This window comes from Pteronotus mesoamericanus, unplaced genomic scaffold (assembly GCF_021234165.1).
Source record: "Pteronotus mesoamericanus isolate MK-2021 breed Mesoamerican mustached bat unplaced genomic scaffold, CSHL_Meso_final scaffold_232, whole genome shotgun sequence".
Lineage (NCBI taxonomy): Eukaryota > Metazoa > Chordata > Mammalia > Chiroptera > Mormoopidae > Pteronotus > Pteronotus mesoamericanus.
The window spans coordinates 13805933-13830670 of record NW_026555311.1 but is presented as its reverse complement, the minus strand read 5'-3'; the positions used below and the strand labels follow the sequence as shown (position 1 = coordinate 13830670).

Genomic DNA, 24738 nt, shown 5'->3' with positions numbered 1-24738 from the left:
GAGGAGATTTGAGATCCAAGTTATTGATTTGCTGGCTTGGTTTATAACAGAACCAATCTCATTCGGCTGTATGGTTTGACTGAACTCTGAAAATACTCACAGGATTTTTTTTCTAGCCAAATAGAGGGAAAGATAAATAGAAAGCTTATATCCTGTATTAAAGTATAAAAAGAAATAATTTTACATGGGAAAAATGCAACCATTCAATCAGCCCAATAAAACTAAAATAACACAAACTGTCTTAACAGAGTTGTTCAGGAAAATATAGAAATTTATACATTTAGTTTATATGAATCAAAAACTAAGAATAACACATGTAGAGGAAGTTTTTAAGATGAATTCTTAGTGCTGTTACAATGCCACCTTCAGATTAAAGAAGAATAGTTCATCTTTCTGTCTTGCTCCTATAAACAAAATAGGAAAGAACAGATGGTTAGTTCTAAAAGTAAAATTCACTTTTAAAGAAGCAAGAATTATGTCAAAATGCATTTTATTTAATTATTTGTCTGATTTCAATATTAATAATGATCAAGTTCACATTTTAAAATGTGTTTCTGAACTTACTGGACATTATACTGACTTTAAGAAAGTGCCCAAAGAGGAACTTCTGTTTGAAAATTGAATTAAATCCAATGATTTATACAAAAATGATTTTAGAGTCAAATGTTTAGTTTCATTTAAATCATCCATAGCAGAGAAAAGACAATGTAATAGATATGTTCCTACAATATCATGAAGAAATGGAATTTACTGTGAGCTAGTAATCCACTTAAGAGTGAAGTTTATACTGAGAATTTTTGTAAACAAATAATCGCTACCTAAATTATGTGGAATTTCATCCAATATGTTTTGTTTAAAATGAGATATACCTGTTAGAGGCTATAACTTAGTTCAATCCACTCTAAGACAAGTACTAACATGTTCAAAAGCTTACTGAAAATTAGCCCTTTCTGTTGATTGCTTTCTTTATATAGTACATCTACCAGAAACTTTGCCTAAAGAACATTTTCTTATACATTTGGGAGTTATATGTGAACATAATGTTATAAAGACAGAACTGGAGTGGCGTACAGGTAATATTTGTGAGGGATGAAGAAAACTCTACCATGTGAAAAACAACCCCCAAGAGGTATTAAATAACAGTTACCTAATCAATTATATGCAATCACAGTAGTCAGCAAAGGATATTTTAATCCTGTCATCTAGAAACTGACCTGTTAATGTATGCTTAAAAAAAAGAAGCCTATAGGAAAAATGACAACATCATATGTATAATAGTTCATGCTTTTTAATTTTATTCTTTTCTACTTTATATTAAGGAATGACCTTCAAGAAGAAAAAGACCACTGTGAGTTTGGAGACTTTTCATTTGCTAAATTTAAGTTTTTCTACCTGATGATATAAAGTAGTAACAGGGAGGGAAAATATAATTACAAAAGGAGAAGAAAATAGAGGACTATACAGAATCATTTTTATGTGGATCAAAGGGGGCAGGGGAGCACTCTAGGATGTTGGGAAATAGAGGAAAAATCTGTTTATACAATCTACTGATACATTTTCAGGGATTCCTTGTCCAGACATTGCCTTTTTATTCATACAGGGAATTGCTTCTGCTTACATTAACTGGAAAGCAATTTTATTTGAAGTCTTGAAATTAATAGAGTTACTCCAATTCTTACCGAAGATAGAATAATAAAAATCACGAGTTTAACCAATGATTGTGACACAATATGGTCAGTCCCCTCATCTTTACATATTGCAGTTTGACCTGAATGGCTTCCTGTGCTTATAGCACTAGAAGACACAACAGAGTTCAGAAGGGATGCTGGGTCAGATTTTCCTTTGTTCCACACAGGCCTGTGCCCAGACAGAGAGGAAAATCATCACATTGCAATCTAGGCCCAGAGTTGTATAGCATTCTGGAAAGCCTTGGGGGATACTAGAGTACCTTGACCCACAGCCAGCTGGTCTGTCCCAAGAGATCAGCCAGCTCTGACTACATATCTGTGGATAGTGCCTCCACTTTAGAGAAATATCAAACAATCCTGGTTAGGGCCACTGATGCTACACAGGGAATCTACAAGGATAAGGCCTGATATTTTGCTCTGGTGAGGGTCCCTGAAAGATTAGAAGGTTCTAAGGCATTCATGATGTTATAGCCTCCAAGGTCATGTGCTGCGAACTCTTAGATAGGTCCTTTGTAATGGTTTTATAATCCAATCTTCACAATATTCCTGCAATGTGTCCCCATTTTATTGTTGAGAAATTGAAGTTGAGAGAGGGCAAATCACTTGTCCATAGTAGTAAGAGTATTACAATTTGGGCCAGGACTGCCTGACTTCAAGGTGCACATGCTTGGGCTTTAGTGAAACCACACAGCTCCCCTCCAACTAAAGTACATGAGTCCATTGGCATCCAGGGGGGATTCCACTCAGGTGTGCATCCCACACCCACCCTTCCCCACGTGCACACAGAAATACCCTACTACCAAGAGCCACAGCCCCTAGAAATGCTATCACTGGCTCAAATTCCTTTTTGGGGCATGAAATGTTCTAATAACTAAGGACAGCTAATTTTTTAATCAAAAGAAAAATACACATGGAGGCTTGATATATGCTAGACATCACCAGATTCAAGGTCAGTTTCTGACCTCCTTTCTCTTTTTCTCAGATGACTGAGGAGGAGTGATTCACAGGAAGGAACTGAGCCCTCGAGGGCAGAGAATAAGAGAAGAGCAAACCAGGGGCTGCCTATAAGAGCATGGCCATGGAGCATGAAGGGCCTAAGTTCCAATTGATTTGTTGGTTTGGGACATGTTATTTCTTCATTTGTCAAATAGTGATGAAAACAGTAGCTACTTGTTTTTAGAGTCAGATGGTATGATGTTAGATCTTGGCATAAGATAAATGATCAATACACATTGGCTATTACTTTTCATTTTTATTAATTTTATAGAAGGTAGAGAAGAGAATCATAAAGGCAGTAAAATTTTTGGAGAGAAGCACAAAATTAAAAGCAAGAAGAAAGCTACAATCCAAGAAAAGAGAAAGGGACAAGAAAAAGGCCAAAAAAAAAGACATTAAAAAGATAATAAAATTAAACAACAGTCATATATAATAATTAAGAAAGGAAGTCACAACCAAGTCTGGGAAAAACAGAAATAAACAAATGATTAAGGAATGAAATTATGGAGTGAAATAAAAATGAGCCTTGGCTGGTATGGCTCAGTGGATTGAGTGCCAGCTTGTGAACCGAAAGGTTGATAGTTCGATTCCCAGTCAGGGCACATGCCTGGGTTTCCGGCTGGGTCCTCAACTGGGGGCATTTGAGAGGCAATTAATCAATGTATCTTTTGCACATCGATGTTTCTCTCCCTCCCTTCCCCTCTCTCTAAGAATAAATGGATAAAATCTGAAAGAAAGAAAGAGGGGAAGGAAGGAAGGAAGGAAGGAAGGAAGGAAGGAAGGAAGGAAGGAAGGAAGGAAGGAAGGAAGGAAGGAAGGAAGGAAGGAAGGAAGGAAGGAAGGAAGGAAGGAAATATAATGTCGAGCTTGCAGACACTTGGCCTGCTACACAAATATGCAAAGAACTTTCTGGTGAGGGAACTAGCAGGGAGCACTGTTCCTTTAAACTTTCCAGTCTGTGATTAAATACAAACTACAAACAAAAGAAAGTGAGATGGGAAGAAGCAAGGTGAGGCATTAAACTAAATCAGCTTGAAGGGAATGGGAAAGGAAAAATCACAATAAGGAATAAAATCCCCCCAACCCTACACACACACACACACACACACACACACACACACACACACACACGGAAAGAACAGACAATAAATTCTCAAACAGATAGGAAGGGAAGAAAGGAAGGGAAGTGAACTAGTGAGACAAATGCCAGGGAGGAGGACCACTAACAGAGGGGTAGCTCTGGGGAGAAAAAGAGAAGGGGAATGGAAAGCAGTAAGAAAAAAGCAAACTGAAAAAAAGACCCTGGTATGAGGTGATTCAGGCTTCGGGGCCCAACTCTGTCCAAAAGGGGACACTGTGACTGAGGAAGGGCCACTTAACCTCTCTGAGGCCCAATTTCCTCCTGCAATTTTAATATAAGGGGACAGGGTTTGATGATCTAAGGACCTCTTTAGGATCCACTTAGAACACTCTACAATGTCCAGCCCCCTTTCTCTGACCTGCGGGTATTTATTCAGAGATTAGAAATAACTCTGAGAAATTAAGGAGAAAAGAAAGACAAACATGTAGGAGCAACAAAAAGTACACTCAGAAATGAAGAAACAAATGGATAAAAATCTTACAGGAAAAAAAAGACATTCAAATGTAACAGAACAATTGCAATACCCACTGCATAGCAGGCATAGAGCCAATTAAAGTTTTCTTTTGTTATTATTACATATTTACTTTTATGCTCTTGTATATGGTATTTAGTATCAAGTCTCAATAAACATTTTAAAACAAAAATATGCATCTAAGTAGATGGGCTGGAGAAAGCACGAAAAGGAAAAATAAAGCTTCATGTATCCAATGATAGAAAGCTAAAAACAAAACTAATCTTTTTGCAAAAAACATCAAAGATCTTGTGGAGCCGGGATATTCAAAACAAAAATCAACGAACAACAAGGATCTAGAACAGGAAAGTTCTAACAAAAATGAATGAAGTAGCGAAGTTTTGCAACTGATGTGCCTCCCATGCTGGTATGTTACCAGTGGGTTCCTGATGTGACTCTCTGGCCACTGGGCTACCAGAGGTACACAGCCTTGTCCATTTATCACAATTTGAAATGTCATCATTAAATAATAATAAAGTAAGTAATGTTACTAATTGTCTTTGAAGTGGGAAAGGCTCACCCATAAAAGCAAAACTAAAGGGAAATTCATAACAGAATAACTAGAAAAAAAACCAGCAGCTGGTTATTCTCAAATATATACAGGGGGAGAAAGCAAAGCTCCCTGTTACAATGCGCAGCTAAAAATAGAGGATGAAATACTCATTATTTGAGCTGGAAGGAATCTTAAAGGTTAAGACAGGACTTGAACACTAGTTTTACAGTTCTGTGAGTCTAGTGTGTGTCCTCCTGCTGGAGTGTAGGCTCCTGGCTGATGTATCCAGACCAGGTCCTATAGGGCATCAGAGTCACTGCAGAATACAATGTGGCTGATAGGTAGTAAACATGTAATCCATGTTTGTTAAATGAGTGGGGGAATTCGTGCATTTCATTCAAACACTCATTTTACAAATGTCCAGAGAGGAAGAGAGTAGATCCCAGGTGTCCTGGCTGCCAGCTCAGATCCCGTCGCACTCTCAGCTATCCTTCCTTCGTTCCGTGTCTCCTTACCAAGGAACAAACACACAGAGTGGCCCTTGGGGAGCATAGTGTGGCCCAGGAACTAAAGCTATGTACACAGGTCCTGGCTCTCTCACTCTTTGGGGACTTGAGCAAAACTATTTCTGTCTAAACCCTCGTTTTCTTCTCTGCGAAAGGTGGTCATTGGATCAAATCACTTACATGACTTAATTGAAAGGGGCCCATAAAACCGGACCCCACCTCAAGGAAAATCTTTGGGATGAGACTGGTTTTCAAAGGATATTCTGAACAGAAATCAGCTGCCAAGACTTCTCACAAGGACCATTCATGTGAGCATCAGCTGATGAATGGGTGTGTATAATGTAAATTTTGATATATCTAAACAGCGTTTAAAATTTTTTTCACATCAGAAAAAGAACTGCACACTTGCTTATGTAGCTGACTTTTCTTTGGGAAGTGGCACTGAACCCTCAGGAAGGTGACTTTTGAAGGATTTTTGTTAGTTATCTGAGTTTTAATAAGGAACTTTTTGTTGTTGTTGTTGTTGCCTTTAAAGGAAAAGCTAATTGTTAGTTCCTCACTAGTCTTCTTAGCTGGTGAAGCCAGCTTTTGATTTCTGTCTGTCTTCAGGGCTGTGGGCTAAAATAAAGGTTTTGCTTTCAAAAAAGAAAAGAAATAAACTTCCAAAGTAATCATTTTCAAATCTTGAATATTAAAAACTGTGATTTGTATTTGTGCCTGATGGAAACAAATCCAAGGCCAACCGCTCCAGACTTAGCAGACAGGAGAGAGGCCAAAGGCAGCTGCCAAGGGGGCACTGCAGAAGCATGTGTGCCTGGTTCCTCGCTCTGCCCTGTCCTCCTTTCTCCTTGTTTCTGTACCTCCACAGAAGCTCGCACAAAGGCCTTGTAGCATTAGTTATTCCAAAACAGCCTTAGGTAAATGTACCGCCTGTGCAGAAGATCAAAGTGCTTTTGTCTAGAGGCTGCTTTTTTCCTTCTGCAAGACTATTCTCAAATTCTGAGTCCCTTCCACAAGCATACTGATATTTTTTTCCATATTCTCTACATCAGAAAAAAGATGCATTATTTATCTTTAACCTTCCCCTCCCCCTTTTTTCTTTTCTTTTTTTAATTTCTGTGTGTGTGTGTGTGTGTGTGTGTGAGATCCTCACACAGTGCCTGTTGCAAACTCTTGCAGAGAAAGATTTCAAAGTATCTGTTTCTAGGTTGCAAGTAAAAGGAGGCTTGCACTTTGACCTGAATTCTTTGCTGAAGACCCAACAGTGGCCTGATGTCTTGTATTCGAAATAAATGTAATAACTCCTCAATTTGAAAAGGGTTATTTTAAAATTGCAATACACTGTTACATCATCTGACATCAGATCATTTTGAGGAGTAGATGTTATTCACATAAGTTTGCAGCCTAAGAACACACAGCTGGTGGGAAGAAGCTTTGAGTATAATCTAATGACCCTAGTTCCCAATTTAAGGCTCTTTCTTTGCTCAGTGAAACAATGTTCCTCTGTTCTTTTTCAGCTCAGAGAAATGGCTTATTTCTTTTATATAAGCATAGAAAGGGTTTCTCTCTTCTCCACCTCCTCTCTGGGTTCGGTATAATCTTACCAAGAAGTCAAAGTCCAAGGAACATTTATAAGGTCAACTCTTTCTAACCTGAAGAGAACAGGAGAATGAGGGGCAATTTGCGCCCACAGTGCTGACATCTTTGTGTTTGTTTCTGAAGTTTGCCCCGTCTTTCTCCTGTTTGTGACCTGAAGTGTCCTGACTCGGGCTCACGTTTCCTATCAAGTTTCATGGACTGTATTTACAGCAAGGATTCCTGTGTATGAATTTGGATTAATTCAGGTGTTAGGAATGCACTTTATCTAATTTCCTTTAGAAGGGAGCAAGTAGAAGTTGCTTCTTTTCTGAAGGGAGGAAATGCAGATATGTAAATGAGCATCAGGCGGCTGAGAGAGTGGATTCAATCTGAACAACGGGGTCAAACACAGCAACCCCTGCAAGGAGCCACGGCTCCCAGGAATCCCCCCTCTCATAGAGGTCAACTGTTTGTGTGTGTGTGTAAGATACCTTAAATACCTTAGACTCACCTGAGAAAAAGTATTCTGATTGTCTGAAAACAGAAAACCAAGAGCTTAAAAAAAAACAAAAACACCATCTCTTTGTATGAGAAACCTCAAGAAGAAGATGTGGAGGAGGGAGAAAAGCTTTTCTGCAGATTTCAGAAAACCTCCCTCACAAGAAAATGTCAGTCTTTGGCCCTCCTTACTTCTGAGGAGCAAGCTGATTAACAGTATTCCCAAAGATCTCTCAGGATATTCTGCCTTCTGTCACCTGCGCTGCCAGGAATAGAGGCTCACACCACAAAATCTGGACCGGGTTATTGTTTCTCTCCCCCGTGAACTTTCACCAAAGTCTAACCTGACAGATGCAAGGTTCGCTTCCCCCCTACTAACACATGAGAAAAACACTCAGGCAATGTGAAAAGGTCAAAGGGGAAAGGCCAAGGGGACTGAGGAGTGGGGAGAGGAGGGAGCTTGGCAAAGAAATGAGCTCCTTAATAATTTGGATGGGGTTTTGCTCTATTCTTCAAAAATGCCCATTTCTAGACAACCTCCTCTGCTGCAAATCTGACACTTACACACACAAAAACAGGATTGCTCTTAATCCCTTAAATCTGATTGTGAAAGTCACACTCACCCACCAGCAGCAGCTCCGTCCTGCTTCCTGGTGATTGCCCATCATCTGTGTTCTACCACAAAGCTCATGGTGGTGCCGTCAAAGGAGGGGGGGGCAATGATCCTCGGCCCCAGAGGCTGGGAAGTGATGCTGATGACAGGTTTGCCGTGCAGCTGGGCAAAGCCCTTTGCCCCCACCAGCTGGGATGTGGCTGCTGGGGCTGAAGAGGAAGCAGAGGTGGGAGACTGACCAGAGGCCATGAAGTATGGGGCCTCACTGAACTTGGCAGCTGCCTCTTTGGTGGGGGATTCTGCGGCCATCTGGGAGGGCTCACTGCCCCCCGGAGTGTGAGCAACTGGCGTGGGCTGCAGGGCACCGGTAGGCAGCACTGTGGGCAGAAACCCAGGGTAGATCATGTAGGTGGGTCCATAGGCCCCGGGACCCAGGGCCAAGGGAGGCACAGGGAGGGACATGGGAGCCACTGCTTGCTGCTGGGAGGTCATGGGCACATCCACATACTGCCCTGTCTCGGGGTCAAACAGTCTCCGGGTTATGGGCTGCACTGGTGTGTCCACCAGGTAGTACTGGCCAGTTGTCACATCCAGGAGCATCTTGCGCTGGGTCTGCTGAGGCTGCGGCTGTGGCTGCTGGAAGGGGTCTGTGGAGACAGGAGCCGGGCCTGCAGGTGCTGGGGCAGGCATGCCAGGTGGGGAGAAGCAAAGGACCTGGGGCTGGGCCCCCTGCAAGGTGAAGGGCAGTGGCTGTGGGTGGTAGATGGCGGTGGGAGGATTCTGGGGGCTCTGGGGCCCTGTGGGGGCAGCTACGGGCTCCCGTGGGTTTTCAGGTTTGGTAGGCCAAGCTGACCGGTTGGTTCCACTGATCTGGGAGCCTTTGGGGCAACTGGGGACCTGACTACGGGCGCTCAGAGGGGGCAAGCTGCAGAGAGTGGCTGCTGAGGAGGCGGGGGCCCCCTCCCTCCCAGCCCCAGGCCTGCCTGGAAGCTCCCCAGCTGCAGAGCTTCCTTTAAGGGGGATGGTCAGGTAATTCTCACAGTCACTATTGCTCTTTTCCAAATTGCTGCCATTTTTCCTATTGGCCACCTCATCAAGAGGTGCCCGGGTGGCTGGAGAGATCTTGAGGGACCGGAGTCCCTGAGACTTGATGCTTTTTGCTGCTGAAGGGCTCTCTGGAGAAAGCCATTGTGGGAACTTGCCAGCGACACCCCCGGTTTTCTGGGCGCTGCTGGCACTCACTGTGAACACGCTGCGGTTGCTGGGGAGTGGTGGGAGGGGCTGCAGGGGCTGGGTTCTCTCCACGTCTTTGTGGACTGGGGGGATATAGAGGGATCTGGGCCTTTCCTTGGCCAGGGCCAAGTTCTCAAAGGCAGCGGCGCGGGCAGACACACTTTCGGAGCTCGGGTTGGAGTTTCTCCGCTGCAGACGCTCCATGGGACCCCCTCGCAGGACCACTCCACCTTTGTTTCCTGTGCCCCGCTCTCCTACCTCACCCGGCCGTTTGGCCAGCTTCTCGGGATCCCCCTCAGCACCCACGGCCCCTTCTCTCTCTTCACTAGCAATAAGCGACAGGACATGGCTGTCCGTCATCACTGGCAAAGGGTCGCTTTTGCGCTTCCACTCATTCCTGTTGAAGCTGTACAGCTCTTCCATAGACCTCACTGCAGCGGTCAGCTTCTCCAGGGCATTCCGAGATGGCTTGGGGCCTCGCCCTTCCTCCTCATCCTTGGCCTTCTCTGGGGTCTTCTGTGCCGAAGCCTTGGAGACAATCTTGAGCACAGGTAGGTAGGAGCCCTGCTCGGGCTTATTGGGGGCAATGGTGGCCACGGGCAGCCTGCCAGATGCCCTGTGAACCAAGACTGTCCCTTCTGACGAGGAGGCATTCAAGCCGTTGCTGCTGCCACCTTTGCCCATGCTCTCCCTCAGCTCTCGATCCATGCTGTCATCCCTCTGGTTCAGCACTGCCTGGCACGTAATCACCATGGGAGACAGAGATCTGGATCCACCAGCTGCAGCAGCCAGCTGCCTGGGTTTGGGCCCGGTCAGCCCCTGCTCTGGGGTAACACTGCCCTTGTCACTGCTATCGCCTGACCCTTTGATTAGTTTCCTGACATCTCTCACCTGGTGGAGGGGGGCCTGAGCCTTGGACTTGTCTCTGACGTCTCTCACCTGGAATTGGGGCACTTTTTCCATGTTGTCCCCCCGGAAGAGTTTCTGTTGCACCCTGGTGTTGTCCTCAACGGTCTTGAGGAGGTTAGAGGAGCTGCCCCCGGCCAGTTTGGGCGTGAGCAGCTTGGCAATGTTGAAGTCTGAGCTTGGCTGCTGCACACTCCCCAGCCGGATCTTAATTTCCGGAGCCTTGGGCCTAATCACTGCCGTGGAGGTGGCCTGGGCAGCAGGGTACTTGGTGGCCTGTTTCCCCGGCTGCTTGTCTTTGGGTGTCTGCTGGATGTTGGGGACAAAGAGACGCGACATGATGGTAGACTTGCTGGCAGAGATCTCCCCAAGATCAGCCCTCCAGTCACCCCCCTTGGGGAGTTGCAGCTTCCCAATGGGGGCCTTTTCTTCCCGCTTCTCGGCCTCTTTCTCCTTCCAGGACCGGAATGCACTGTTCTGACTACGGAGGAAGATGCCCTTGACAGTCTCTGATGCACTCTTTTTAATTTCACACACTTCCTCTGTGTGGCCATCAGGAAAGTTTCGACCAGAGCCTGCAGTGCTCTCCCGCGGAGCACTGGCTTTGAACACTGGAGACTTAGACCCCACCGCGGATCCCTCCGCCCCTGCATCAGACACGCTGAGCACAGTGTACTCGGAGCCGGCCTCGGAGTGGCGGGAGCCCTGCCTCTGCAGGCCCCTGTCCCGCTGCTTCTCACCCCCGGAGGCAGGGGCGCCCTCTGGCTCCCTGGACGTGCTGGAGAGGTTATGGTGGGATGTGTCAGTGACTTCCCCCCTCTCCATCTTGAACTCCTGTTCCCGCTGCATCTTCTTGGAGATGACATTTTTGAGCAGACTGGACGCAAACTTGGACTTCTTCTGGGGGCCCTCCGCCCGAGCAGCGGGCTTGCTGCTCTCGGAGGTCTCTGAGCCGTCATCTGTGCACACCGAGCCGGGGCCCTTGCTGGAGCTTTTGGTGGCCCTGCAGGGCCCAGTGGTTGAGCTGGCTTTGCTCTCACTGCGTAGATTCAGAGGCTCCAGAAGGGTGACCACGCGTGAGCCTGTCTGCACCTGCTTCTGGAAACACAGAGGTGTTTCCACATGTTTGATTTCCCCCTCGACCTTACTGACCACAAACTCCAAGGCTTTGGTCTGCGACTTCCTGGAGTGGATGTAGAGCTGGTCTGCCGTTGTCCTGGCTCCACCGTCTTTCCGAAGACTTGCGGCCACCGAAGCTGCGCTGCTCCGGAGCAGGCTCTGTTCCACCCTGGCTCCAAGACCCCCACATTTTAGGTCTAGGAAGGTCGACCAATGCCCAAAGCCGACTTCGGAGAGTGTGGAAGACTCCCGGGAGCTGATGTTCAGAGCCTCAAAGTAGGGGTATGCGAGGCTCCGGAAGGCGCGGGAGGTCAGGTTACGAACCTCTTTGTCCGCATCGTCCAGTTCACTCACGGCGCTGGAGGCCCCGCTGGAATAGTCCACCAGCTCCTTAGCCCGAATGGCCCCGCACCGTGTTTGCAGGCGAGCAGGGACAGCAATGAATTTCTTTGCATGGTCCTGAGCCACGGCTGCAGCCGGGTCTTGCTTCAGGGAACTTGAATTGTGTTCAGCAGCCGTAGAGACGCGGAGGCTCATGTCGCCTTCATGCTTGGCAGCATAAATAATGTTTTGCTTTGCGCGCACGTTGCTAGGCTCATTTATAGCCCGGGAAGTCGGTTTGATTGATAGGAGGATCTGGCTTGCTGCACTCCCACAGCTGCTTGCTGCGGCTGCTGCCCCTGAAGCTGCCTCCGGGGGCTCCGGCAAGGGCTCAGGCCGAGGGGCAGTGCCAGGCCCGGTGGGTGGGGGAGTGGGGCCACTGTCAGTAGGGTCGCTGCCCACTTCCGTGCTGCTGGTGTCACGACCACTGCTGCCTGCGCTGGGGCGGGGAGGGTCGCTGCTGGAGGGGCTGGGTGTCCGGGTGGCGTTGGTGCTGGGGGTAGTGCTAAGGTAGCAGCTGTTGTCCTCCTCTTCGGTTGGGGTGGTGATGTCCCCCGGGGTCTCGTCACTGCCACCAAAGGAGGCGTAGTCGACGAATGAGTAGATCACGTTGTTGTCCTCGAAATCCCAGTGGGAGGCCAGTCCCACGTCGAAATCCATGTCCTGCTCCACCTCACTAAGCTGTATCTCGTGGGTGGTGATGTAGTGAGCCGGCTCGTTTCTGGGGGGCCCCCTACTTCCCTGAGACTTCGCAATAATGTCCCTGCACTCTGTTCCATCTTCTCCCCCTCCTCCGCTTCTTCCCCCCCCTCCTCCTCCTGCTGGCTTCCCTCCCACTCCCCCCCTGGGCTGGCCGATCACTGCTCTCTCACCGCTGTCGCTCTCAAACCCTAAAGATGAAGACGAGGTGGCCAGAGCCCCTGCGGATGCGGTGGGTCCATCCAGCTTGGAAAAGCCACCTTCTGCTCTGCCCACCGGGGAAGAGGAGGAGGAAGAGGAGGAGGAGAAGTTGCTGCCCCCTTCACCACGGCGGATCTGGGATCTGGTGAGTTCCGAGGAGGCAGGATTCTTCCCGGGGGTGGGAGCCTTGCTCTCTTGACTTCTGGGTTCCTCTGGGGCGTTCTCCTTGGGATCCCTAGAGGCCCTGTGATCCCCAGGTGACCACTCCAGAGTCAGTTTCATGGTCTGGGGACTCTCCCTCTGGACTCCAGCCGAAGCGCACATCTCCACGTATTTTGCTTCTTGCTGGGAGGAGGCTGATGACTTGGGCAGCGGCTGCAGCTGCTGCTTTAGCTCCTGGCTATCTTGAGCTCCGCTCAACCCGTCCCCCACCTCCTTCGCTCTGGCCTGTGGATTCAGCTCAGGAGTGGCGGTTTCCATTCTCAGCCCTCGCCTAGGTATCAGCGACAGGAAGAGACAGCGGTGAGCACTGGGGCTGTCCTGGATCCTTCCTTGGTGCTGGAGGGGCCACAAAGTTGCCCGAAGCAGGGTTCTATGTGCCCGGACTGTCCCCAAGGCTGTAGACACCACTTTCCCTGCTGCCACCGCCTCCCAGTTCTTCAGCCCCTCTGCCGGGGCCCAGGCAAGCTTGAGGGAAGTGGGAAGGCTCCTGGGTGGGGTGGCAGAGGTGGTCTGTGGCTGGGGGGCTGCTGCTCTGGCCGAGACTGTGGACACCTTCCTGTAGCTGAGCTGTCCTGTCCAGTTGTTTCCCTGGCACCGTCGGCAGCTAGGAGTCGGAATGCCATCGGCCATGGAAGGAGCAACATCTGTAGGTCGATCCCCGGACTCTCAGAAATGAAAGGAAAGTATGTGCTGTTTCTTGTGAAGCCTTGGCCCTTTCCTGGATGGGGCGAGAGTGGGTCACGTCATTCCAGAAATATTTTTAGTGTCTATTCTCTAGTCATAGTGAAACCATACTTGAGGGTACAGAGGAGGCTCTAAAATGAAGAGAGAAGGTTGAGGGTGGATGAGGCATGTGGGTTCTAATTCAAATCAACCAAATGTTCTATGTAATCTATCATCATCATGTCTAAGAAGTGTGAAATTACTCTTCATTCACTGCCACTTTCACTCCTAAGTCTGATTAAATAGTTTTTCCTGCCTTATCCCCAAATAAAATCCAAATTCTGCCTTGCATTATAAATCCATTTAAGGACAATCCAGAATGATTTCAAAATCTCCCTTGGACATATGGTAAGCTTTATGTTTGCCTCAAAAGCTAAGCTTTACATTTGCCTCAAAAGCTAAGCATTTTCTTCTCTTTCAACTCAGATCAGATGAGTTCTAGTGATAAAACTTCATGAGAATAAAATATTTCATCCTCTTTTTCCCAAAGTTACACTCCATTGCACGTAATCCATTTGTTTCAAAATAGGAAGAGTCCCTCCTAGAATCCTCACTGGACTGACTTGAAGAACAAAAGGGCAGTTTTCAAAGACTTAAAACATAATGTTTTAGGTAAACTTTTAATTACAGTCACTAAAAAAGGAGCACACGGGGTCAAAATTAACACTACTTCAACTGTCAGCAATATCCAGTCAATCTCAAAAAAACTTCCCTAAACTTCTAAAACCGTGACAAGACAATAAACCTCCAATTAAATACAGCCTGGGCTGCAGTCTCCTGATTTGGTTATTCTGGCTGAATTCCAGACCTGCAGGGCACCAAGTCAATAAGCACGAAGGAACAGCGAACACACTTACCCTTCATGAGTACAGTGCTGCTTGGAGGGAGGCTCAGGGAGGAAATGTGACCCGCTGGCAGGCCCCACGGAAACGAAGCCAAAATCCTAGTTCACTGGCTCTGAGATACATCCATTTCAAACAATTCAGGGGTTGTGCAAGTGAATTTTCCAGGCAGCCCACGATGGGGGTTCTGCGCTGACCATCCTCAGGAAAGATCCCTTGGGTGTTATCAGTGGAGAACCACGACTCTTGGTTTTCGTGAGATCTGGCCCTCATCACCTGCCAGGACCAGTTCCACCACTATACATAGTCTATGTGTCACTTATGCCGATTGAATAAAGCACTATTTTAAACATCCACATTTGTGGGGAACAAAAATAACACCATCAACCGTCTCTTTCCAACATGAAAGCCACCCCCGCACAGAAAAATGTTCCTTCCTTTATTAGGCGTGGGGTAGGTATGGAGTGGGAGCCCCTGACAACCGAAGATTCACCTTCCCATACTTGAGATACGGACAGCACAGCCCTGCCACTCCCCACGACAACTTGGATCTGCCCACAGTATTGCCATTAAAAACACTACATAGGGAAAGACTGGAAATATCAAGTATCGCAATGTGGGTATGAAGCCAGAGCACCAGGTGAAGAGAGCAAAAGAGAAGAGGCGAGAGAAAGAATCAGAGAGAGGAAGGGAATGAAAGAATAAAGGGAGAATTTGCCAAATTTGTGATCAACTTTTTCATTACACATAACTGCATTTAATGGCACAAAATCCCAGATTCTTAATGATAATAAAAATGTAAAAACAATAATTATGACTAAACACTATTTGAGATACTTTTAAATGTGTATATTCATCTATTTAACTCTCATAACAGCCTTGATGAGTTAGGTACAATTACTGTGGTGATTTTCTAGACAGGAAAGCTGAGGCACAGACCTGGTAAGCAATTACCAGAGCAGAATTCTAACCCAGGTAGTTTTGCCCCAGAGGCTGAACTTTAACCATTACGCTCCTACAGAGCCTGGCTGACTTCCATGCTCAAAGACTTTCCATGGCATCCCGATGCTCAGCTAGAAGGTAGCAGCACATCGGCTAGGCAATTTCATCCACATGAACATAAATAAATCATATAACTGTATCTTGGTTTTGCTTTCTTTTTTAATATCATAACTTCTGTACACATTATGCACTTAGGAATTAAGGAACCTGACACTATAAATCAAATGAAATAAAATTAAATATAGTTTGCTCTTTAGGGAAACAGTATTTTTAATGTTTTGAGATACGGACAGCACAGCCCTGCCACTCTCCCCACGACAACCATTTTAAGGTTACTCTGGGGCTTAAACAATAAATCCTGAACATTGCCTCGAGCACTGTGGGCCATGCACATACCATAGCTGAATAGAAGGGAGAGTTTCTGCCCAGCAGGCAATTATAGTGTAAGGAGGAATTTTTCCATCACTTTCCATATGGCCCTGTCAGTCACGACAACTTGAACAGATTTCAGTAGTTTCCCCTGCATTTGGCAAAGTGCAGCATTTTGGAAGGTCAGACGCCCTTCGCCCTTCGGTACAGTGCATGATTACTTAACACCCAGGTTCTAGAAATCTACTTCCGGGTGGTGCTTTTTCCAGAGAGCATAGCCCTAGGCAAAGCTCCCCAGGAGACAAAGAAGAGAGGTTATCCTAAAAGAGGTACTTACCTCCAAAATATTTGTATGGCTCCTTTTCTGTTTTCTATCTCAATGAATGCCAGTGTAGCAAAAAATTTGTCAGGAAATCTTTTTCAGTTTTCAAAATTTAGTGTTTAATTCAAGCCACAAATTCTCGTAAGCAGAGAATTTGTAGTAGGACAGACTCTATTAAAATATACTTTTTTAAAAAAGAAACTCAAATAGAAAAATAATGACCCATTAAAGGGTAAAATAAAACAATTACCCCAACCTGCCTGTCCTCTGGCATTTTCAGAGTTCGGGGCTGTATATGTTACTATGAAATAATTTGCAGTGATTTGGTAGCCATGAAGCCTTTTATTCTTTAATATGACTCTAGTCATTTTTTTTTTTTTACAGATGAGCTCAGTGATTGCCTACCTGACCTCAGCTCTTGAGCAATTACCAGTGACTAATGTCACAAGCATTAACCCATGGTACGCAGACACACTTGGTAGACCAGGCAAGGTATATTTGGTAGATAACTTTATATGGGAATTCAAAGGGCAACAAGGGAAATGACTCAGTGTCATTATTTTTATCTGTGCTGAGACAGTTTCTGAGCATTCTCTGAAAGTTTTCTGAGATGGAATCATAGTATGGAAAATTTTAACATGATTAAAGAAATTAAGAATGAATTTAAAATGAAAACCAGACTGTCCACCAACCGGTAAAAGGGTATGGTTATATTTCAGGTCCCTGACAGTGGCACAATATGATAGACAGACATATCATTCAAAAGGAAGAATTGCTTATCAGAGGTAGACAACTAGACTAGAAGTGAAGAGATCTATTTAAACTCTGACTCAAACTAGGAGTCAGACAAAAAATTGTACCAAACACAGACATTCTAAGGATTCTCTGGGATACAATTAGAGGTATTCTCGGGTTGCTCTAAATTTTGTGTAAAGCTTTTCATAAACACCTGCACACCTATTTTCACACACTGATGTGAAGGAGGCTTTTCTGTTGGCCACAGCTTCATGCTCAGAGTGTGACCAGCTACTTCTTAGGCAGACACACCAATAATTACATCCAAAGGAAAGACACCATACTATTTGTTTATTTATTTATTTTTACCTGAGGGTGCCAAAGAGTGTCGATTTAGTTAAAGTGGTAAATGCTTTAAATATTTTAGCTCATCTAACCTTCTCAAAAACACTTGAGAGAGTAATTATTGTTCCCATATTATGGATAAAAAAATTGAGGTTAAATAAAGACATGTACCCTGAATGACTTTTCAAAACTAATTAGTCCTGGAGCCCTACTGTCCAGCTCTGAGTGACTGAAGCCCACACTCTGTTGATGATTGATGATTGAGCACTCAGCCCATGAGGTGGAGGTCACAGGCTCATTCCCACTGCTAGCTAATTAGCTGTTCCACGGTCTTAACCAGCTGCATGCACATGGGACCAGCTGGTCACCATGGAATCCAAGGAAATGGAGTGGCAGGATTAGTGTAAAACTATCTCTGTGAGTAGAAAACAGCATGTACCATGAAGATGAATAAGTAGCGCTATCTTCTTGTGCAAAGAAGAGCACGCTACTGTAGAATCGTGCCATGTGCATTGCAGACGCAACCGCTTTGCTATGCCCTTAAAACTTGGAAGGACAGGAAGGAACAGTTTGCCACCAGAAATAAAACTTTGATTCTCAAGCCTGCACACAGAGGGCAAAGGGGGTGCATAATATGTTCTTTACTTTTCCCCTGGAGTCAGAGTGTGCATGAAGTTGCTCCTCTCTCTGGTCTCCCTTTCTCTCTCTTTTCTTTTCTCAGTGGTCTCCTAAGCATTTTGTTCTCTCTTTCCCCCACCCCCATTCCTCTTCTTCCCCTTGATGATAGTTTTCATCTGGTTCCCTCTTGAGAGAGCAGTGGAGGTTTTGGTGTTTCAGATCTTACTGGGTAAAGGAAAATTATCCCTTCTAGACCAGCCTCAAAGAAAAACATTAACAAAACAAATCTGTCTTCCTCTGTGTAACACTGACCAATTTGAAGAGCCTAACCGCAAATGGTTGTTCCTTTCATGCAAGCTGGCTGTCTGTTAGCCTAGCTTGCAGGAGGCAAGGTCCTGAGAGGGGCGTGGGGAAGGGTGCTTCTTGGTCTGGGACAGCAAGTCAGAAAGGATGCCTCAGTAGGCTTTAACAAGTTACTGTCAGTTTCTCCAGGTTGGTGTTGAAAAAGAGTTTCAATACCCAGTCAACTCAGCTGCTTATCTGCAGAAAAACACAAATGAATTATTTCTGTGATTTTAGAAAACAACTTTTTATTTGCCTTTTAATTCTTGATTTTGCATTTTGGGGTGTAAAATCATGTTTCCATGTTGTTACTTGGGAAAATATTTCTTCCACATTTCTGATTTCAGACTTCAGCAATTTCAAACATGAACTGTTAAAGATATACTCAATATTTTATTTTTCAGTTTTCTATTTTCTATAAATATTTGGAATAATTATGTAAATTGTTTAAGATCTTATTTCTTTTCTTGCTTCAAATCTCATGTTCAAATCTGCTCAAAACTCGAATACTGGAAAGAAAATTAAGCAACTTTTTAGGAAACAGTCTGACAGTTTCTATCTAGCATACCAAAGAAGAGCATTAGGGTTTAATAACATATGTAAAGGGATGTTTTTTGCAGCATCTTGTGATAGCAAAAATTAGAAACCACCTAAATATCAATCAATTGAGGAGTGGTTGATTGATTGCAGTGCATGAGTGCTATGCCACGTTGGGCAGACATTAATTCTGCAAACATTAAATGAACAGGAACATATATTCCAATATGAAAGAATTCCCATCAAAAAAGAAACTTACAAGACAATATGTATTAGTATGATTACATTTCAAAAACAACAGTAGTAAAGCTCATTAAGTGAACATATAGTTGTATCAACAGAAATATATGAAGGATAGTATAAACACCAAACTAACATTGTATTGTATATGTGGAGAAATAAGGTTGAACAATTGTTATTATATTTTCCTTTATTCTGTCACGTGTTATTTGAACTGTTACAGTAACCATATTTCTCTTTTATAATAGAGAAAATTATTTTACTTTGGAGAATTTTTATTTCCTCTATAAAATTTCCTTAAGTTAAGCCTATTCAGCTTAGAATTGAAGCAAAGGCGACCCATACTGGGGTAGACCAAAGAGAACTTCTAACTTTGCTTCCTTGTTTCGTTAACGTGGGTCACGCGACAATGAGCAGCAGAGGAGGGTAAGAATTCGTTTCTCCTGACCCCACATTCAGTGCTTGTTCCTTTGTTGCTCAAACTTTGTCATCAAATTGACCAAAGGGAAAAGGACACTAAATTGCTTTCTCAAAAAATGTGGATGTATTCTCTAAAAAAGCAAATAATTTTGTTATGGCATTGTGTTTTACCCTATAAACTAATGTGAATTAAATAAACAAACTACTGTCACATGCAACAATATAGATGAATCTCAGAAATGTAATGTTTGGAAACACAGCTGCAAAAAAAACATACCACATGATTCTATTTGTAAAAAAATATGAAACAGGACAAACTAATCACTAGCGTTGAAAATCAGGATAGTGGTTACTTTTGGTGATGGTATCAGAGAAGGGGCAATGGGGGCTCTTCAGTGTTGGAATGTTCTATATCTTCATCTCAGTGCTGATCACATGGATGTGTTTACTTTGTAAAAGTATATCGAGCTGTATGCTTAAGATTGTTCATTTTTCTGAACACGTTATAAAATATGTTCCTTAAAATTAATGTGAATTTTACAACCGTGAATACCCATGTCTATTTCATGTATATTTTTCAAATCTTGAAATAAAGTTGATAAATTATTAAAATATACAGTATTTACTTTGTCACTTCACATACCACTTTGTGAACTCCAGAGGTGTCCATACCGATGGCTGGGATGAGAAGCGTGGGGTCGTGGCCGTCTCTGGCTGCTACATTAAGTCAGGATATTCCAGGAAGGTCAACAGAGAGTTCCAGAGCTTGGCCCTGGAGTTGCACCTACACTGCAGGCGTTTAAATAATGACTTGACTTTTCCCAGCTGAATAACTGAAGACAAGTAATGTAACTTCCTTTTATTCCAACATGGTTCACCTTAATAGGGTTGTGAAGATTAAACTGGATAATACATTTAAAGCACTTAATACAGTGCCTGGCCTATAGTAAGCATGGAACAAATGTTAATTATTGCTAATTATTGTTATTCTATATGGAAATTTTAACCCTCTCCCCCATATGTGCATCTTCCATCCCCATCCCTGCAACTAGGGTACCATGCATTGTTTCATATGTATCAGATACTCAATATTTTTTAAATCAAACTGAATCCAATGATTCCTCATAGTCAATAAGAGAAAGCCCTTCTCCTTAGTTTGCATTTAAGTTTGTCCTGCATTTCAGTCCTCTCCTATTTTCCAACTTCAGTTTTTTTATTCTTCTTCATTAATGCCCTTCCCAATTACACAAGTCTAAAACCATTTCCAAGCATGCCTTGCATTTTTCTTTCTCATGTTTCTATGCTTATGGCTTTCACTCTCCCTACTTCCAGAAATATCTTTCCTCATTCTCTGTACTGCTCTAATTTAACCAACCTGTTTAAGCCCAGGATTAAATTGATCTCCTATAGCAATGTTCCTCATTTTTTTATTCAAAAACCCTTAAAGAATTTAACAACTGTAATTTGACAATTTTTTCTCTTAGAAAAAAAGTAGGTACATATATATAAACCATCCACTTCTGAAGGTTTAACAGTCCCTGTGAATCTTGATCAGTCTCCCACCTATGGTCTTAGACTACCGACACCATGAAAAAGTGACTCATTCTCAATGCCCATAGTAATTCCTCTCTGAATTAATAAAGTGTCCCTTTTTGTGACATTTACTTTCACTTTCATGTGTTTTTTCCCTCATATCCAGAATTTAAGTATCTTGAGGATATGCAGGCTTTGACTTATGTATCTGTTTGCCTGCAATGACTAAGCAGTATGCCTTGTACATAGGGAGTCCACAGTAAAAAAAATGTGTTGACTAACTGTCCCCTTATCATCTGTAGTCTCAGGTGATCTCATCTTGGCCTATAGTTTTAAACTCTGCATTTGCTGGTGGCGTCAATATTATACCTTCAGCCTGCATTCCAAATTCATATATCCCAGAGATTTTCAACTGGTGTGCCGCAGCACACTGGTGTGCTGCAAGAATTTTTAAAACATGCAATACCTGACTATTTAGTCAGGGATACTGACCTCTTTTTCTTTAGATTGTCAAATTTAAAAAAATGACAACAACCAACACAACAATAGCCATCCCATGTGAATGAATCAAAATTATATCTATTTTTGTCAGATCAGCAAAAAATATATTTTTTGGTGTGCCACAGAATTTTAGTGATTAGTTTTTGTTTGGGATGAAAAGGGTTGAAAATCACCGATATATCACATAAGCTTTATGACACTTTCATGTGGATGTCCAATAGATGTCACAGATATAACACGTCAAGAAGTGAACTCATGGTTATTCACTTTCACCCTTCCCTTTCCCCAGCCAAACTTATTTCTATTACAGTCTTTTTCATCTTGGTATTTGGCACTTCTATCAATTGAGACCTGTCCTTCTTTTTACTCTGCTCATTCCTATCCCGTTCTTAAATAAACCCTCTCATATCAACCTCCAAAATACACCCCAAAGCCATTGCTTACTCTCCATCCTCTGAGCCACCACCATGGTCCAAACCCTCACCATTTTAAACAGCCTCCGAATTGTTCTCCCTGCTCCCTCTTCGCTCCCCTGCCATCCATTCTCAAATTGTCAGAATGATTTTTTTTTTTTTTTTTGCAAATACAAATTAGTGTTGCCACTCCTTCTCTTAAAACTGTTCCTTTTGCATTTTAAATCTAAACTGTGCATGACCTTGATCCCACCGGTGACTCTGGGGCTGCTCACAGTAAACTCTGGTCATAGCAGGTTCGGTGCGCGCTCTTTCTCCCTCTCTTTCTCTCTCTCTCCTTCTCTCTCTCTCTCTCACACATATTCATACACACACACACACACACACTCACACACACACACTCACACACACACCTACACCGCCCCCCCCCAACCCCCAGCAGCAAACTATTCCTTGGCTTCGGCTATCAATCTGTTTGAAAAACTCCTCCACCCTTCCCCTGACTCTTAAATACCTGGCTTATTATCCTTCCTGTTTTAGCTTGATCTCATTTCCTCAGGAGATCTTTCCTGACCACTCTATCTAAAGTGGGCCTCGGGATGGCCATGTATCTCATCACCCTGTATGTCGCATTAGATTACAATCAAATCTCTTTTATAAAATTGTTGTCTGGATTTAGTGCCCACCTTTCCCACCAGAATTTAAACTATTGGTGGGCAGGGGTCTTGTCTGAGTTGTTTATTGTCTTAATTTCAATATGTACGAAAATATAAGCCCATAAATGCAGAGATTTGTTTTTTTTTCTTTTTTTCTTTTATACTTTTGTTCTCTGATATCATTCCCAGTGCCTACAAAAGGGCCTGCCACATAGTAGGCACACAGCGAATATTTGTTGACTGTTTAGTGAAAGGTAGGGACCCAGTAAATGCAATTTTGTTTATATCATTAAATCAATCAATCGATCGATCATGTAATTATTATTTTTGGATGACTAGAGAGAAGCTAGCAAAATTATTTAGGGAGAATTACTAAAAATGATTTATAATGAATGAGTTGAAGCACTGTGATCTATGGGTATTAATAATATGTTGTTTATAAATGATCATATCCAAAGTCCTTAGAAACACTTAGCACTCAAAAGTTAGCATACTTCTTTGATTTCTCATTAACTTTATAAAGTAACAAACTTTTAAAAATAACACAAATGCTGTGTCATTTTTTTATAATTTCAGAATGAATAAATCCTAAAACAGTGACTTTTGTTTATAATTCAATTCAATAGTCATTGAGGTAAATTCAAAACGGTCCTCTTTGCCATATTCCACAGGATTTCATTAAGTCAGTCACTGTCTCCAACACAACTCTTTGCTGTCTGTAGGCTGGCCCATTACATTATGCAAGAACCTCCTGGGCGAAAAGTGGTCTCTGAATATATAGTCTTTAAAAGATCACGGCTCATTAGTCAAGAAAGACTGTTTACTTTAAGCTGATAAACTGACCATTCTTTGCCAGCAGCCACAGGTGACGATGGGCACAAGGACATCTGACTTTCACTGCTGAGCTTCTGGGCTTAGTTGGATTACAAAGGAAGGAGAAATCAGGCAGATACATTTCAGGCCTGCAGACCCTTCTTATATTTATAACAAGATGTTTTCCTAGTAACAGTTTATTTTGCTGAAAACATTTAAATAAAAACTTCCAGAGCCTCTTTTGAAAAGATGGGTTTGCATTCCCCAGTCAAGCACCTGCCTGACTTTAATGTGCTCCTATTTTAGTCCCTGTAAACATATATCCCTTTCCATGAGACTTGAGTTGCTCTCTGTGTAATTACCACACACACACAGCCTCTAAGAAGAGATTAGACACAGAAGGTTTTTCTGGCTAGCCCCAGTGAACTGTTCTCTCCTTATACCCTCAGCAGCTAGAGAAGAAAACTCATGAACATGAAAACCATTTCTAACTCAACACAACACACTTCTAATATGATAGCTCACAAAACACTCTCTCACTGGCTTTGGAGTATGTTCTCCTAGTTTTGAAAGGTCTTCTCACCTAAGTTTTCTCCCAGTTGTCTTAGTGCAATGAACATAACCTTTGTACAATTCTGGATGACATCAAATCAGAGTCTCTCTGATTTCTTTTCCTTCCCTAGTCCTGGTGAATGCCAGTATCTGACAGAAAGACCCCACCTTAATAAAAATTATATTTGACTTAGTACTTGGAACCAGGAGACATCTATCCCATGGGCCTTCTCCCTTCCTGAGGGACATTTTGATTCACACCGGTTCAGCCTGGTTGGGCTTCTAAGACTGTGCTCAAGGCAAAAGGCAAGTAAGGTCAAAATTACCCTTGGAAATCCCTTAAAGTACCCCCAAGTCTTATTTCAGTGTTTTGAGTATATAGCCCTCTATAGTACAACATGTGAATGTGAACAATTATGTATAATATCTAATGTAGAGGTGCACATTTATTCAGTATATAATAAAGGACATATATGCAAAATAATATTTTATAACATTTTATTTCCAGCCTCCCACTCACACACAGTGATTGCATTAGCATTAATCAAATGCAATGGAATTCAAGGCTCTCTACTTCAGAGGTGAGAGACACCTTTTGGCCTCTTTAGTTCTATCTTAAAACTTTGCTTCCTGTTCTATGCTTGAAACAAGCCCTTTAGGAACAAGTTATGTACCTTAGATATTGTTTCCATATAAAAAATTTAATAAATATCAACAACCTTAATTAAATAAATCAAATAGTCACAAGAAACTCATATCTAAGCACCCACTGACCCCTATGATTATTTGGATAAGCAAACAGTTTTTTTTCTTCCAGACAGATCCCTAATCTTTTCAAACTTCTGTGATTTACTGCCTTTCTTCTATAAAATGATTCACTTACCTGATTGAGTTTAGTGTGAGATTTGAGGTTTTAAAAAAGCCAGAAAACATAATATATGTTCCATTTTTAATATTTTAGTATGCAATCAAGCTAAAGTTATTTTAAAT

The 24738-nt window shown here is 43.3% G+C and overlaps 1 protein-coding gene across 1 annotated transcript; it reads right to left on the bottom strand.

Moving 5' to 3' along the window:
* Positions 1-214: 214 nt before the first annotated feature.
* Positions 215-17630, bottom strand: CUNH4orf54 (chromosome unknown C4orf54 homolog). The gene is given in 3 exon segments (XM_054591571.1): positions 215-404; positions 8035-13503; positions 17563-17630. Coding segments are annotated over 2 exon segments (5496 nt in total). The 3' UTR covers positions 215-404; positions 8035-8075.
* Between the last annotated feature and the right edge of the window lie 7108 nt (positions 17631-24738).